This window comes from Aspergillus pseudoviridinutans (genome assembly GCF_018340605.1).
Source record: "Aspergillus pseudoviridinutans IFM 55266 DNA, scaffold_8, whole genome shotgun sequence".
NCBI lineage: Eukaryota > Fungi > Ascomycota > Eurotiomycetes > Eurotiales > Aspergillaceae > Aspergillus > Aspergillus pseudoviridinutans.
In genome coordinates, this window is record NW_025091288.1 from 604,630 (window position 1) to 619,534 (window position 14,905).

Here is a 14,905-nt window from a genome sequence, read left to right on the forward strand (position 1 = left end):
CATTCGTGTTCCATCGCCGGCTAACTCATGCAATCGAGGTGGTCGGACATAGGTTCGGGTCCCGAATGCTTCCTGCAGCTCCTGATGAACACGAAGCATGGCGCTGAAAGCAAAGCATCCCATGCCATGGTCGCTTGTTGACAGAGGCTGTCCGCTTGCTTATAACCCTGACTGGGAAGATTCAGGTTGGTGATGTTCGGAGACCGATATCTGCGGAGTGTTTTGGTCGTCAAAGGTTACTCCCGAATCATCAGAAGACGGTTGCTGACACCTTTGATCAAGATCAACGTTCCACTGCGAATCGCGTCTTGAACTCCGATAAGCAATGGAGCATCAAGGACTCGTAGTCTGGCGCTGTTGAGCTGCCTTTAGTATGCTCGAGTATAAAACGGTCACAATACGGCGAAACGGTCAGGCTTTTGAGTGAGATGCAGGATGAGCTTGGTTATAATGACTTCTAATGTCTGCTTGGACTCTTAGAGGCCAACTGTTGCCAACATTGACACTTCTTGGTCTGAGTAAAAGCCGGGTGTCGAGACTCCCTCAACTACTTTCTACCATCTCGTCAGCATCGCTAAACACAAACTCGCGGGCCCAGACGTTTAGTTCCAATTGATTTTAGAGCGAGCTCACTGATACATACAGATCTCAGTCACCACTACAGTAAATATGCTTCCATCCTTGCCAGGCCAGTCAAGGCATCCCTCGTCCCGCGTTTATCTTTGATGAAGGGGTCAGTCTGGACAACCTTCCAATCTCACAGTAATAGTTTCATCACACTGGAAGATCTGAGGGCCTATAACCATAGTCAACAGAAGTCTCGGTAGTAATAGACACAGACAGGACGTAAGGAGACAAAAGCTCATCAGAATCTGCTTAATATACAACTTCAGATCATACCGGCCGGCCAGAGTATTGACCGAATTCACACTTTGAAATTTTCTTCATGCTTTGTTCTTGGTTCTAGGATATCAAGGATACCAGAAGACATACCTTTCCTATGTTTGGCTTGAGATCGAACGAGTTGTTGTGGAGAGACTTATCGACAAGATGGAGTGAGAGTGTTGAAGGTGTTCGTACCTCCGCACTGTGTGTTCGTGTCTGGACATCTCTTAATTTGCTTAGGTACATGCATGACTATGCATGATGATATTGAGAGCAGATAGCTAGTGGTCACACTGAGGTAATAGAACCAGGTACACTACGATGGTTCGAACCAGCGCGGAGAATGTTTACATTGTACATTTTCTAAGGCGTACTTGTAGGCTATTTTAGGGTGGTAATGTACCCTGTAGGCAGGCGAGTTTGCTTAGATGTAGGGTCATCCTGATTGGTTTTTGATTATTAGAGGAGGCTTAAGATGGCGTGCTGTAAGCCTGTACGACCTCCAGCTTTCTGTGGTACCTTATGAGAACGGTTATATTCTCTGGGGCCTCGAGATGCAATGACAGTGAAGCTTCATAATTTCAGTTTGTCTGTAGCCCATCCCTGGTTATTCTCTAAACTGACCTTGCCGCTGTTCCTTCGTGTTGGTGGAGCTCTTTGTATTGCAAACTGACAAGAAGGATGACGTCGCCCGCCCCAATTCGGAAGGGTTGGCATTGATGGCTAAAAACACAAGATAGCGCGTCGATAGTAATTACTAGGTAGTCAAAAGACGCTGCTGAATTATTTATTAATAGCTCGCTGTTTTGATCCCTGCGTATACCTGGCACAATTCAGGCTTTATTCACTGTCTGTCTTCCTGCCATCCTGGAGATAAGAAGTGTGCCGAGAGCATCCGCCAAGCCCGTTCCGTCTCCAGCGCCCGCAGGAAAAAAAAAAAGTAACGAACCAGGAAACAAGGCCTCGTTTGAGTGGATGATTGGATCTCACTCGGCGTCGACGGAGCACCACTCATCTACCTCAAGGCTGCTAAGGTAGTCAGGAGGTAACTACTTACTCTTCTGCAGCTTCGTTCTGTATTACCCCAACATCTCTCGCAGACCCTGTCTCCGTCGTCTGCCTCTCTCCCTCTCATTTCCTCCTTATCTCCAGTCCGGCTGCTCCCCGCCTCCCGGTCAAGGGTCTCGCTCTTTTCGTCCTGTATCAAAGGGGGAAGTTAAGATTAATCCAAGAACAGCAGCGAAATAATTCCGAGGCTGCGAGACCAGCCACCAACTCATCATCACCCTTACACTCGTTCAATTTTGCAGCTGCTTCCCCCTTCCAATCAGCTCGTCCCAATTGCTCCTTTCGCATTCCTGGGGGCTCATCCCTTACCGCTGTCGCGATAAACCCACCCAACCCAAGGTCTTAGACTGAGATCCGCCTATCTGCCCCAGAAAACTTCGATCGGTTCCCGCGTGCTGGATGAGTACGAATATCTCCACCTCCTCCAATGCACAGACGCTCGTCCGGCTCTCCTGTCGAGGACGACGCTGAAGACTCGCCTCTGGTTTCGCGATCCCCTACAGAATCAACAGCACATGCCCCTAATAATAATGCCTTCGAGACGGCCGAAAAGTCGCGCTCGCAGATAGCGAAAAGTGGTACAAGTTTCGATCTCCGACGAGACAACGGCGCCTCAACCCCTCGCTCCCGGAACTCGGGTCTGTGGAGGACGCCTTCCTCCTCGTCGACAACGACCATGGCCGCCGCGTCTACGGATCCAAAATCCTCGTCGACATCTTTCCTGATGCCATTGGCCTCCCAGCGACTTCCCATGGAGGCTTCTCCTGAGAGTTCTCGGTTTCGATCCTCCCGGCTTCGCAGCCCGTGGTCTTGCTCGATATTGACGGCTCTGACGACGCTTGTCGCATCCGTCTTCCTCTTCTTTATCGTCCGCTCGTTCTCTGCCCGTCAGGCCGGCGAAGATGGTTGTGGGATACCTGTGATGAGCCCGACGTTTCTCCACATGGTGGGCTTCGATACCGAGCATACGCGCTTCGCGAGCAAATACAATCTGTATCTTTACCGGGAGGAGGGTGTCGATTTTTACAACCAAGAAAACCTAGGAGTATGTTTTCCGACTCTGATCCCTCAGCTGCACTGCTAACGAGCCTAAAGTTGAACGGGGCTCCCGTCCTGTTCTTACCCGGAAATGCCGGGAGCTATAGACAAGTCCGATCACTGGCCGCTGAAGCATCGAGGCACTTTCACGATGTCGTCCGCCACGACCAGGAGCGCATCAAAGCCGGTACCCGGAGCTTGGATTTCTTCATGATCGACTTCAACGAGGATATGGCTGCGTTMCACGGCCAAACACTCCTTGACCAGGCGGAATACGTGAACGAGGCTGTCGCATACATTCTCTCCCTCTACCATGACCCCAAGCGATCGCGAAGGGACCCCGAACTCCCCGATCCCAGCTCGGTGATTCTCATCGGACACTCGATGGGTGGCATCGTCGCCCGTACCGCGTTGACCATGTCCAACTACCAGGCCAACTCGGTCAATACCATCGTCACCATGTCCGCGCCCCACGCCAAACCTCCCGTCTCCTTCGATTCGGACATCGTTCAAACCTACAAGCAAATCAACGACTACTGGCGGGAAGCATACTCGCAGACGTGGGCCAACAACAACCCTCTATGGCATGTCACTCTTATCTCCATCGCTGGTGGCTCGCGCGACACCGTTGTGCCGTCCGACTACGCTAGTATCTCGTCGCTGGTCCCCGAGACTCACGGCTTCACGGTCTTTACCTCTAGCATTCCGGATGTTTGGATCGGTGTCGACCATCTATCTATTACGTGGTGCGACCAGTTCCGCAAGGCGATTATCAAGTCACTTTTTGATATTATAGATGTTCGGCGTGCAAGCCAGACTAAACCAAGAGCTGAGAGAATGCGGATCTTCAAGAAATGGTACCTCACAGGCTTAGAGTCGGTCGCCGAGAGAACTCTACCTCAGAAGGGTTGGTCCCCTGGTTAAACTTTTCTGTTGGCCTATCCTTGACTAACATTTCTAGAACCAAACACACTTCTGACTCTAGAAGACCAAAGCAATTCGATCCTCCCGCAAGGCCAAAGACTCATCCTGCGCGAATTGGGCCATCGCTCGGGCCCAAAGGTTTATCTCTTGCCCATACCTCCGCAAGGAGTATCAGGCAAAAAATTCACTCTCCTGTCCGACCAAAAATTCGATAAGACTGGAGAGCATGGCAATCTGGAAGTTCTCTTCTGCAGCGTTTTCCCTCTTCAGAATGGCAAATTCGCAACTGTTTTCTCTATGAATATGGACTTTTCGGGGGGCAACACGGGTTCGACGCGTCTCGCTTGCAAGAATGCGGCTGAGGATGGTATTCACCTGCCGGCATCGACACCAGCTTCCAAGTATCCCTTTGACCGGGTCCAGCCTTTCTCATATCTGCAGTATGATTTGGAGGATCTGTCAGAGCACCAATTTGTTGCTGTGGTGGACAAAGCCGATAGTCCCACCAAAGGATGGGTTCTGGCAGAATTTTCCGACAGTTCTGATGCTGTGATCAGGGTCCGCGGCGGCCTTGGTGGTCTGCTAAGTGCCGGACTGAAGATGAGACTGCCCGCAAATCGTCCAATGCTCACCGAAATTAAAATTCCGGCTCTGCATTCCAGTTTGCTGGATTACAAGCTCCACATTGTGAGACACAATCATGACAAGCGACAGGAGCTCTTCGCTCCTCTACTGCGACAGTCGATATCCGACCCGCACGAGTCGAAATTCTTCGTCAACGTGGACAAGGTCCATGTGAACCTCCACGGAGTAGCACCTTTCATGCCTCCACCTCTCCGCGAACAAGCAACTCTGGGCGGTGTCTCCTTCCAGTTGTGGACGGATCCAAGCTGCGGTTCCACTGTCGACGTTTCGCTCAAAGTGGACATTGCCGGCAGTTTGGGAGAGCTTGTGATGCGCTATCGGACCGTCTTTGCTGCGTTTCCTGTGCTTGTTGTCGCTCTTGTCCTCCGCAAACAGTTTCAGATGTATGACGAGACTGGCTATTTCATCACATTCGCCGAAGGTCTGGACAGTGCTCTGCGGTCATCGTTCCCGATTCTACTGCTTGCCATGTCCCTGCTGGCATCTTCTTTGGCCACATCGACGCGACTGCCACCCAGCGACGAACCGTTCCAGTGGCGAGTTAATGCCACCGAGACTCCGATTGACTTTACGAAAAACGATCTGCTCTTGGGATCGCAGGATGCATTCTTCTGGTTTTTGGTGCCTGTCTTTGGCTTGATCAGTATCGGTGTCTGCGTTATTATCAACTACGTCGCACTCATCCTTTTGTCTGTGCTTTCTTTCATCTATGGGTACCTGAAAAGCAAATCAGGCTACATTAAACGCAACGAGAAGGGGTAGGTCATGGCACCCATGCTTCTTACGAATCTAACTGACATGATTAGAACCCCGATCTTCAGCGCTCCAACTGCAAGACGCCGGATGATCAACACCGCCATTCTGTTGATTCTCGTGTCAACCTTGATTCCCTATCAGTTCGCCTACATGGTGGCGTGCATTGTTCAGCTCGCAACGTGTGTGCGGGCACAATGGCATGCCAAGGAAACGGTACGCACCATCCATGTCTTCATTGATAAGGTAACTTACAATATGCACAGAGGTCCAATGCCCATTACAACTTCTCTAATTATGCCCACTCAATCTTCATTCTCATGCTCTGGATCTTACCGATCAACATTCTCGTCCTCTTGGTCTGGGCTCACAATCTTGTTGTCCACTGGTTCATGCCGTTCTCGTCACATCATAATGTCTTATCCATCATGCCTTTCATCCTCCTTGTGGAGACCATGACAAGCGGGGCCATGATCCCCCGAGTCACCACAAGGTATGCGCCGTCATTTTCTTGCTCTGTGTCAGTCGACTAATCAACGTAGGTTAAAACATGTCACATCTATGATACTCTTTGCCATTGCCGTCTACTCGGCAGTCTACGGCGTGTCATACGGCTACCTTCTCCATCACCTTGCTAATATCCTCGCTGCCTGGTTTGTCATCCTCTACTTCTTCAGCAGCGGCTTCTCTCTCCGACGACTTTGGTGCATTCTCGAAGGCGACGATGCCACACACGGCATGTCCGAGCCAGGCGGAAGCCATCAGAAAAAGAAGCCATGACGGAGCCATGGCCCGATATTGAACGTCATAATTTATGTCCCCTTATCTAATCTTTCCTTCTCCTGTTTCACCTTTGTCATCTTCATTTGGCTGAGGGATCATTACGCATACCGGAGTTGATTTCATGCGTGTCGTTTGTCGTTTCTGGAGCGAAGTTCTCCTTTTGTTGCTGTGTCCCATTGCGTGATGGGAATTGACTGTACAGAGACAGTATTTTGATCCTCTCATCGAGTCTACCTCGAGTTTGGGATTTTTCTCAGACGGCTTGACCTCGACACCCCTATCCCTCTCTGCCTTTGTGTCTGTTGCCGTTGACTGGTCACTGGTCACTGATATACAAGGTGCTGTATGTATGGCTATTTTCAATGGTTGTTTTGTTGGAATCTGGATATAGAGCGGTTTGTCTGAGGAAGCGCATGTACACAAGTCACGACCATGATCGATAGACTATCAGTGAAGGCGATCCAAGGAACAGGAATCATACATAATCATTCAACATTTCACTTGAGGTATCATTATAATATACAGTATTCCCAGCGTAGAAAAGCTAGGTCTCAACCGGCCCAACCCGCACATCACCCTGTCTTCTCAGCTCCTCAACCTCCTCTTGCCTCCGCAACTCAGCAAGCCGCTCGGCCTTGCGAGCCTCGAACCGCTTCTTCCCACCAAACTTCAACTTCGTGATCAGATCCGCCGCCTGGCCCTTGGTAAGATGTTTCCTGTCGATCAACCCGTGCCGGACCTTCGATTTATTCAGGAAGCGAACCTGCGCATCCGACGCGGGGAGCTGCCTCCACGTCTGCCATACCGAGATGTATCTCTCCTCGAACTCGCTGGCTGCGAATGTGTCTGCGGCATGGAGGGCGGTCTCGAAGTCGGAGGCTGTGGCGATGAGTCGCGGACGGGTATGTGTGACGGTATCATCGGAGTTCTTGAATTTGGCGACGTGGCGGACGGTGAAGATGTAAGGGTTGGCGGTTGTATGGCCGGGTTTGGGATTAGGTTTGTACGCTCGACCTGTGTCTTCTTCCTTGTCGATTGTGAGCCAGCCTGAGGCGTCGGAGAGGACGTAGCGGTCGTCACCGACGCGGACCCAGGCGTGTGGGCTCAGAGAACGGATGTGTTTTTCGGATTTGAGGTCGGCGATCAGGTCGTAGATTGTGTCGTATTTTGTGAACGTTAGGTTGACGTCTGAGTCGTCCGGGGAGGGGGGCGGATCCTCCGTTTCATCGGCTGGGGTCCCCGTCCCGGATGCGGTGTCTTCGAGCGGCATGTCTCGCAGGTCTTTGGCTTTGGCATTTTGCAGGACTTCGTCCGGATGTAGGCCGAATAGGGTTGGTGTGGAGAGGACGCCGGTGTTGAGGGTTGCCACCATGTCGATTACATGGCAGTCTTCCTTGCCGGGGTACAATCTGAGTCCTCGGCCGATCATCTGGATGAGGAGGTTCCGCGATCGAGTCGGTCTGGCAAGTAGGACGCAGTCGATGTTCGGGATGTCAGTCCCTTCTGTGAAGAGACCGCAGTTCAGCAGCACGGGATACTCTTGGTTTCTGAATGCACGCAGCTGCTCCATCCGTACGTCTTTTGAGGTCTTTGCAGTGATATACCGTGCATCGATGCCGTAGTTGCGGAAGGTCTCCGTAAGCGCTTTTGCGTGTGCGACATCCACGCAGAACACCAGCGTGGATTTGCGGTCTTGCGCGTTAGCAAGCCATGCACGCACGGTGATATTATTAACATTTTCTGTGTTGACTGCCTTGGAAAGAGAGCCGATTGCAAAATCACCAAAGCTATCCTTTTTCACCTTGGACAGGTTTGCCTCGGAGCGGACCGTAGTAAAGACCGCATTGGCAAGCCAGTTGTCATCAATCATATCAATGTAATCTTTATGGTATACAATGTGATCGATTGCAGCACCCAGTTTCAGTCCGTCGCTCCGAGAAAATGTAGCCGAGACGCCAACAAGAACTGGAGAATCCGTAGAGGCTTCGTCCACTCCGAAATGCTTGAGAGCTTCTCGGTAGGAGGACGCGACGATGTGGTGGGCCTCATCCACCAGCACCAGTTTAAACCGTTTCGGATCGAACTTTGCTAGTCTATTTCCTCGCGTCAGAGTCTGCACAGATGCGACAATGATGTCCCCAGCTCCCGAGGCATGACTATTGCCCATTTCAATCTCGACGGTTCGGTCAGGGTATGCGCGGCGGCAATGTTGGGCTGCTTGTTCCACAAGCTCTTTTCGATGCACAATAATCAAAGTCTTGTCGCCTATCTCATTGCGTGATGGGATGCGACCAATTAGCTCGGTGAAGATGACCTGCCAGCGTTGAGAGAAAGATCAGCCAGTGTCTGCAAGATGCGAAACAGTTATACGAACCGTTTTGCCAGCACCAGTCGCAAGCGAGATACCCAGGCGTTTGTGGCCCTCGTTCAAGTACTTTAGTACAGACTGAATGCATTCCTCCTGATAGTCTCGAAGAACTAACTTAGGAAGTTCAAACGAGCGTGGAGGCTCTGTAGAAGGCTCTGTGGTCGGCCCTGGGCTGATAGAGAGGAAACGGCCATGTCGGTGAAATGCCAGAAGTCGCCAGTGAGATCGGTTAGCTCGAGTGGTGATATTCAGAATGGGAATATGCCCCAATCTCCGTCGGAAAACGTTCATCTAGTTGCCATGAAGCAAAAGCATGTCAATAATATGAAAGACGGCCCTGTCGTTCCTCGCCTCATACAGTATCTGTATTATGCTATCTACGAGACAAACAGTGCAAACATGAGCTTCTCTTATCAGAAATCTTACCAGCCGATAAGTACCTCGACCTAAGATTTTTTGGATTTCTGGATCTTGTTGCTATATATTATATTTAATCATTTAACTATGCAGTTATAGCTTCTTCAGGCACCTTAGACCGATGGGATGCGCCCATCATCCGCCCGAACTCAATGTCTTTGGCTTGTGTGCTTGAATCTCTCAAGACCCGACAATGAGCAGTTCAAGCGTTTACGAGCCAGATGAAGACGAAGAACCGTCTGATTCCGATATCGAATCCAGCTACTCAGGCGCAAAATTCTCAGCCTCGTCCCCTCCAGTCGACGACTATGAACGCCTCGATTCGATAGATTCCGAAGACCAAGACGCTCCGGAGGTAATACCCAGGGCGACAAGAGGCACTCGGGCTCAGACACTAGATGCTCTACGAACATCACTCGGAATAGAATGTGTGGATGCATACTCCTCTGAATTTGCAGAAGCAGCGAACAATACTGTGCCTTCCATCGTCGGCAGCGAAAATTACAATCCCACTCAGAATGGCGTGGCGATCTGGACTTCACAAGAGAAGGAGATTCTGTTCAGCATGCTCGACAGAAAAGGGGAAAACGGCCTCGCAGAAATTGCGCAAGCGATTGGCTCAAAATCGGAGTTGGAAGTACAGGAGCATTTGAAGCTCCTACACAGAGGACTGGAACGGCAACACATCCGAGATTCCCACAGCAGGACCATCGTTCTCGGCGAAGTTCCGGCAGCACTGGAGATCAGTCAAGAATGTTCCAAGGCACTCGATAATTATGCCGAACTACTATCTCTTGAGGAACAGCGGGCTGAAGATGTTGTTGGAAGGAAGCTACATCAGAACGTGTGGATTGTCGATCGAGAAATCGCAGAAATGGTAGAGGAACAGTTGGAGGAACGAGATGAGACTCCTCTTCCTGGTTCAAGCGTCTATGTCACTGCCCAGCTTTTCAACATCAATAAGTGGATCAGACTATCTGAAAGGTTCTTCATGAACGCCGGTGGTCCAAGGCTAGAGGATAATTGGCTCAACGTCGCCTGTGCGGATGAGACTCCTTCCATAACGGCCGACGCTCTTGCGGATTTCTACGCTCTGGCCATAAGCGTGACTCGCCGTCTGGTACATTCCACCCTGTTCTTCGCCATGTCACGACTACGGAATATGAGGGAAACCGGAAACCGCAAAGCACGAATAGTGAGATCGCGTGATGTGAAGACTGCACTGAATGTGCTTAACATGCCTCAGGATCGCTTCGACTTTTGGGTTGGGTTAGCCCGGAGGTGCAGCCTGCAAGTTGCAGACCTCCGCCACAAGAAAGGATGGCAGTCGGAGCTTATGGCTTACGACGAAGTGGAAGATATTCTTTCTGGAAAGGTTCCGGTCGACGAATCTCTTGATGCAAGAAGCGCTTCTAGGCGGAGATCTGAGAGTCGCGCTCCGCACGGCACAATTGAAGATGGTGATGATGACGAATCTGACGTATATTCCGATGCTTCATCCATATTGTCATCGCCTGAGACGACACCTCACGATGAGCCGTCAGTTAATCTCGAAGAGGAACACGCAGAAGAGATCGACCAGCTGAACAATGCCTCAGAAGAAATGCGGCTTTGGAACTTGATGGGGCAGCCAGCCCCAACTGGAATTTCGTCGTTGGCCTCCAACACTGAGCAAGGCTCCAAGTTGCGCAAGCCGATTGGCGAGCGCAAGACGAAAGAAGACTTAGTCAATTGGCGCGACCGGACGTTGTATCGAAGCGATTGGGAGGAATACGGACACGAGGTACATGACCTCTACGAAGACTTGTCAGAGAATAGACGGAAACGGAGACGTATTGAAAGACGCATTGTCAGGCGAGAATCACCCGTCTCAGTAGCCAGCGACAGAGATCATGAAATGGGTGGCAACGATGATTCGCAGGGTCTGAGTCACCACGGCGTTAAGAACGAGCTGAGGGCCGATAGTGACCGAGACAGCGACGGCGCAATACAAACCGAAGAGATCAATGATGCAATGGAAATTGAAGGCTCTGTTTACGAGTCGGGTTCTGCAGACAGCGGAGACTCGAAGATGGATATCGAGACAGATCGCCTCGATCAAGGTCCAAGTCAGGATTTCAGCCAGGAGGGAGTTGAGTACGGTTCAAAAGAAGAACCAGCTCCTGAGTTGAGCGACGGGGAACAAAATCATCCCCTTTCATCTCGGAAACCTGAAGTCGAGGCCGTTGCGTCCGACCAACAAGACTCAGTTTCGGCCATCAAGCGGGAGGCTGTTGCTGTTGATACAGGCGAACAGTCCGATATTGAAGCTGCGTACGACTCTGACTCCGATGCCATCTCTGGCGCAGAGAGCAGCTCAGATCAAAAGCAACATGGCCCCACACGAAACCAAGGGGGTGTGCGTGTGATTGAAATTGAAGGTCCGAGTATCAAACATGAGAACTTACACTTTGATCATGACGGTAACTCAAACCCTGAGCCCGCGCCTGTGTCTAATCTCGAATCCGACCGGGATAGCGACCTCGATCAGAAACATTCCATACACTCTCAACCCGAAACTAGAAACGAAAGAATACATGTTAGCCAGGACACAGAGCCCATTGTCAAAGAGGAGAACAAAGTCAGCCAGAGCGAAGATTCCGAGTCGGAGTATGAGACCGACTCTCGAGTCGAATCAGACGAGGAAGGGAAACCAAGCCCACATCTTCGGGCTCCCTCGCAGCCAGCGATCAAATCTGAACCTCAACTGAGAGGCACTGATTCGGATTCATACCTCGACTCCGATGACTCCGATAGTGACGAGGACTCGTCAACCCGTCCCCAGCGAGGAGTCAAGCTCGAAGCCAGCAGAGAAAGCAGCCAGCCTGACATGGCGCACAAGCAGTCTGCATCAGAGCCAGATTTAGATTCGGAGTCGGGCTCGAGTTTCGATGTTGATACGATAGACAAAGATGAACGATATAAGAACGAACGGCCCAAGACCGAGCTCAAGAATAAAAGTGAAGACGATCTGTCTTCCGGCTCGGATGACGATCTCCCGTACGGTCGACACCAGAAGCGAGGGGACTCATACTCGTCATCGGAAGATGAGGATGAGAAGAATAATCTGCCTCTTCATTCGCAGCCCATGAGCCCGGTTGTTTGACGAGCAGAATATATAGGTTGGCATCGACACGTCACTATGGAGTTACGATATTGGCTTATCCATTGATCTGATACCCCAGAGATATACAGCAACTATGCTGTCACTATATAGAAAATTCAAACGAAATACCAGGAAGAACTATTCGACCAATGACCGCATAAGAGGTGGCAGGTGTCAACCGCCAAGATTTTATCCTAGCGTAGGAGAAAGAAACAAGAGACTGTTTACTATATCGGATTAATTGACGCGGACAGTATAACTCTCAAACTCCAAAACATCGTGCGCCTTTTCCTAGCTGGATGAAAACAAACTGTAAACATGGCAAATCGTTTCAAAAACCCATCCACCAACTGAAACATCCTCTACCGAATCCGCATCCAGAGATGGAGGAATCGTTTGAACATCCCTAGTATGTCCTGCTTTCCTCTTAATCCGGCTTGATGATATTGTACAATACTTGCAAATTATAAATGAGTAACCCACTCAATATCCCATATCATCAGAAGAATATGTGGTATTGCGTTTACTCGCTGTTTCGACACGTCCAATTTCATGCGAGTGAATTTTTTTCTGGGTTTTGTGTCATACGATCACAGGTCAAGAGTTTTGTAGTCGGCGCCCGTCTCTGCACTCAAGGGCTGTACACCGTCCCTCGCATCGCCACCTGCCGGTTGAAAGTTGTAGCGATTGCCTATGCCTGCTGTGGCAGCATCTCCAATGAGATTAGCCGTCTCCTCAGTGGGTCCCTTCAGGCTGATAGCTTGGAGAGAGTCTTGAACTTCCTTGACTCTCCGCTTGAAGGCCATGCGGTCCAGGAAGAGCTGCTGGCGAGCGAGTTCCAACTCCCGGCGTTCAGCTTCGATGATCTCTTCCATCTCGTTGAATTGTTGCAGCTTAATTTCGAATTTCTGAAGCGTCACGTTGACAGCAGCAGAGACGAGGCGAGTCATCTCCCGTTCCTCATGCGAGGCGAGGGCCGCAGCACGTGCTGCGGAGGTTCCGAGCGCAACGGTTGCGAGAGACGCCTTGGGCTGCTTCTCGGCTTCTCCTGACTCTGCAATTTCAGCAGTCGCGTCTTCGCGAGAGGTATCTACGTCCATCGAATCTTCGCTCTTGACGCCTGCGCCCTCCTTCTCTTTGCCCTTATCCGACGGTTTGCCGGAGCCCGTGTCCTTGTCCAGCTGCTTCCTTAGTTCTTTGCGAATCTCTTCCACTGAACGTCCAGCTGCTGCAGCGGCCACAGCTGGTTCGGCCATTTGCGCCAGGAAAGCGACCACAGACAAGACAGGGTTCTCGACATGGTTGATGGGGTCTCGGCCACTCGCCGCACGCACCTCCGGCATGTCTTCGATATATTTATCCTCAATCTCCAGTTGCAAGAACTTCACCACACATTCTTCCTTGGTTCTTGTACCGACATGATTGGCAATCTGCTCCCAGTTGTCGTCGAAACTTTCCAGGCCTTCGAGAAGCAGTATCAGCTCCGAATCGGACCAAGGAGCATCCTTATCCGGAGCAATTGTGTATTCGTTATCTTCGAGCTTGACGAAGTCCGAGGCGTTATGACTAGCAGGCATTCTGCCTTGCAAGAAGCAGTTCGGGCACAGATCGTACTTGGAGTCTGGCGCATTCGCGTTCGTGGTTGTTGGCGCTGACTTGGCATAGTGAAATCTGAGTCGAGTGCAGTCTATGCCACAAGAGAAGCAATGGAACTTCTTTCTAGGCTCTCGGACCGCGMTTTCCATAGCCTTGGATGCGTCCGCAGCTGTACCATTGGCGGCCGAGCCCTCTCCATTGGTCTGCTTTTCCTTATCTTCAGCAGCTGGTGTAATTTCCTTGCCCTTATCATCGTAAATATTGCGGCGAATTTCTAGATTGAGATCGGCTTTGGAGGCGGGAGTAGCGGAGGCAGCCCGGTCAGTGGCAGGGTGGGGCTTTCCGGGTTTGACAACATGCTGGGGACCAGGCTGGAAAGGCTGAAGCCCTCGGGGTGTATCGGCGATCAGGCGGAAATGTCCAGTGAAGGGAGGTCCAATGTTCGATGGCCGTGTTTGAGGGTCAACCTTACAGGAGATCACGTTAGCTTCGGAGATAAAGTTATAGACAATACGTGTAATCCTACCTGATAGTTGATCAAGCCCCATTGCTCGAGGAATGAATGAACTCGCATGATAGCGCAGACATCTCCTGCCAAGTTGCGACGGCAAGCAGTGACTGTGAGATACTCGATGGGGTTCAATCGATATGTATTGATCATAAAATCACGATAGTCTTTGTAGACCGCCGGCGTCTTACTCCGGTTACGACCGTTGAAGAACTCGGCTAACGCCTTCTTTTCGATCGGGTGAATTGTATGCATGTCGAACCATGTCGAATAGCTGGGAAGGATGATGGCGTGCGTTTGGGAGACGAGATGTGAGCGTGCCGAAGTTTCAAGCGCTGACTTTCCCTGCACTGTTTGCTCTTCAGATGCGCCCTCAGCAGATGGCTGAGCGCTCACATCTCCGGCTCCGTCGCCTCCCTCAGTCTCCTTCTTCGTCTCTGTCTCAGTGCCGCCCATCTCTTCATCTTCAGGCTCACCTTCATTCTGGGGCTTGGGAGAGGCGGGAGCATCTAGTGGATTATCAGTGCCCGGAACGTCTTCGCTTTTCTTCACAGGAGATTCGCTGCGTGATTGCGACCCTAGGCGGTTGCAGCAGTTGGCGAATGTGATGTCCTTTTTCTCAGGGGAGAAGTGGAGGCGAAACCTACCGGATGCATTGGCCAGTTCGGCCGGGGTATCTTGAGGCGCAACTGCCGTGTTAACATTGTCGGCAGCGCCGCCAGTAGTAGCAGAGTGCTCCTCCATTTTCTATTTGACTGGGATGGCCGCTCAAAAT

At 51.1% G+C, this 14,905-nt stretch overlaps 4 protein-coding genes across 4 annotated transcripts; 2 read left to right on the forward strand and 2 right to left on the reverse strand.

Annotated features, from left to right (window-relative positions):
* Positions 1–2,380: 2,380 nt before the first annotated feature.
* Positions 2,381–6,093, forward strand: Asppvi_010312 (GPI inositol deacylase; the record flags this gene model as incomplete). The annotated part of the gene is made up of 6 exons (XM_043306158.1): positions 2,381–2,998; positions 3,049–3,898; positions 3,953–5,318; positions 5,367–5,529; positions 5,580–5,806; positions 5,856–6,093. The coding sequence occupies 6 exons, from the start codon at positions 2,381–2,383 to the stop codon at positions 6,091–6,093; spliced, it is 3,462 nt and encodes a 1,153-aa protein (XP_043162093.1).
* A 547-nt stretch (positions 6,094–6,640) lies between these two features.
* On the reverse strand, positions 6,641–8,755 carry Asppvi_010313 (DEAD/DEAH box helicase; the record flags this gene model as incomplete). Its single annotated transcript, XM_043306159.1, has 2 exons — positions 6,641–8,410; positions 8,471–8,755. 2 exons carry the CDS (start codon positions 8,753–8,755, stop codon positions 6,641–6,643), a joined length of 2,055 nt encoding a protein of 684 aa, XP_043162094.1.
* A 319-nt stretch (positions 8,756–9,074) lies between these two features.
* Positions 9,075–12,026, forward strand: Asppvi_010314 (uncharacterized protein; the record flags this gene model as incomplete). The annotated part of the gene is made up of 1 exon (XM_043306160.1): positions 9,075–12,026. The coding sequence occupies one exon, from the start codon at positions 9,075–9,077 to the stop codon at positions 12,024–12,026; it is 2,952 nt and encodes a 983-aa protein (XP_043162095.1).
* A 590-nt stretch (positions 12,027–12,616) lies between these two features.
* rscE (putative RSC complex subunit (RSC8)) lies at positions 12,617–14,874 on the reverse strand (the record flags this gene model as incomplete). The annotated part of the gene is made up of 2 exons (XM_043306161.1): positions 12,617–14,089; positions 14,149–14,874. 2 exons carry the CDS (start codon positions 14,872–14,874, stop codon positions 12,617–12,619), a joined length of 2,199 nt encoding a protein of 732 aa, XP_043162096.1.
* Positions 14,875–14,905: the final 31 nt, after the last annotated feature.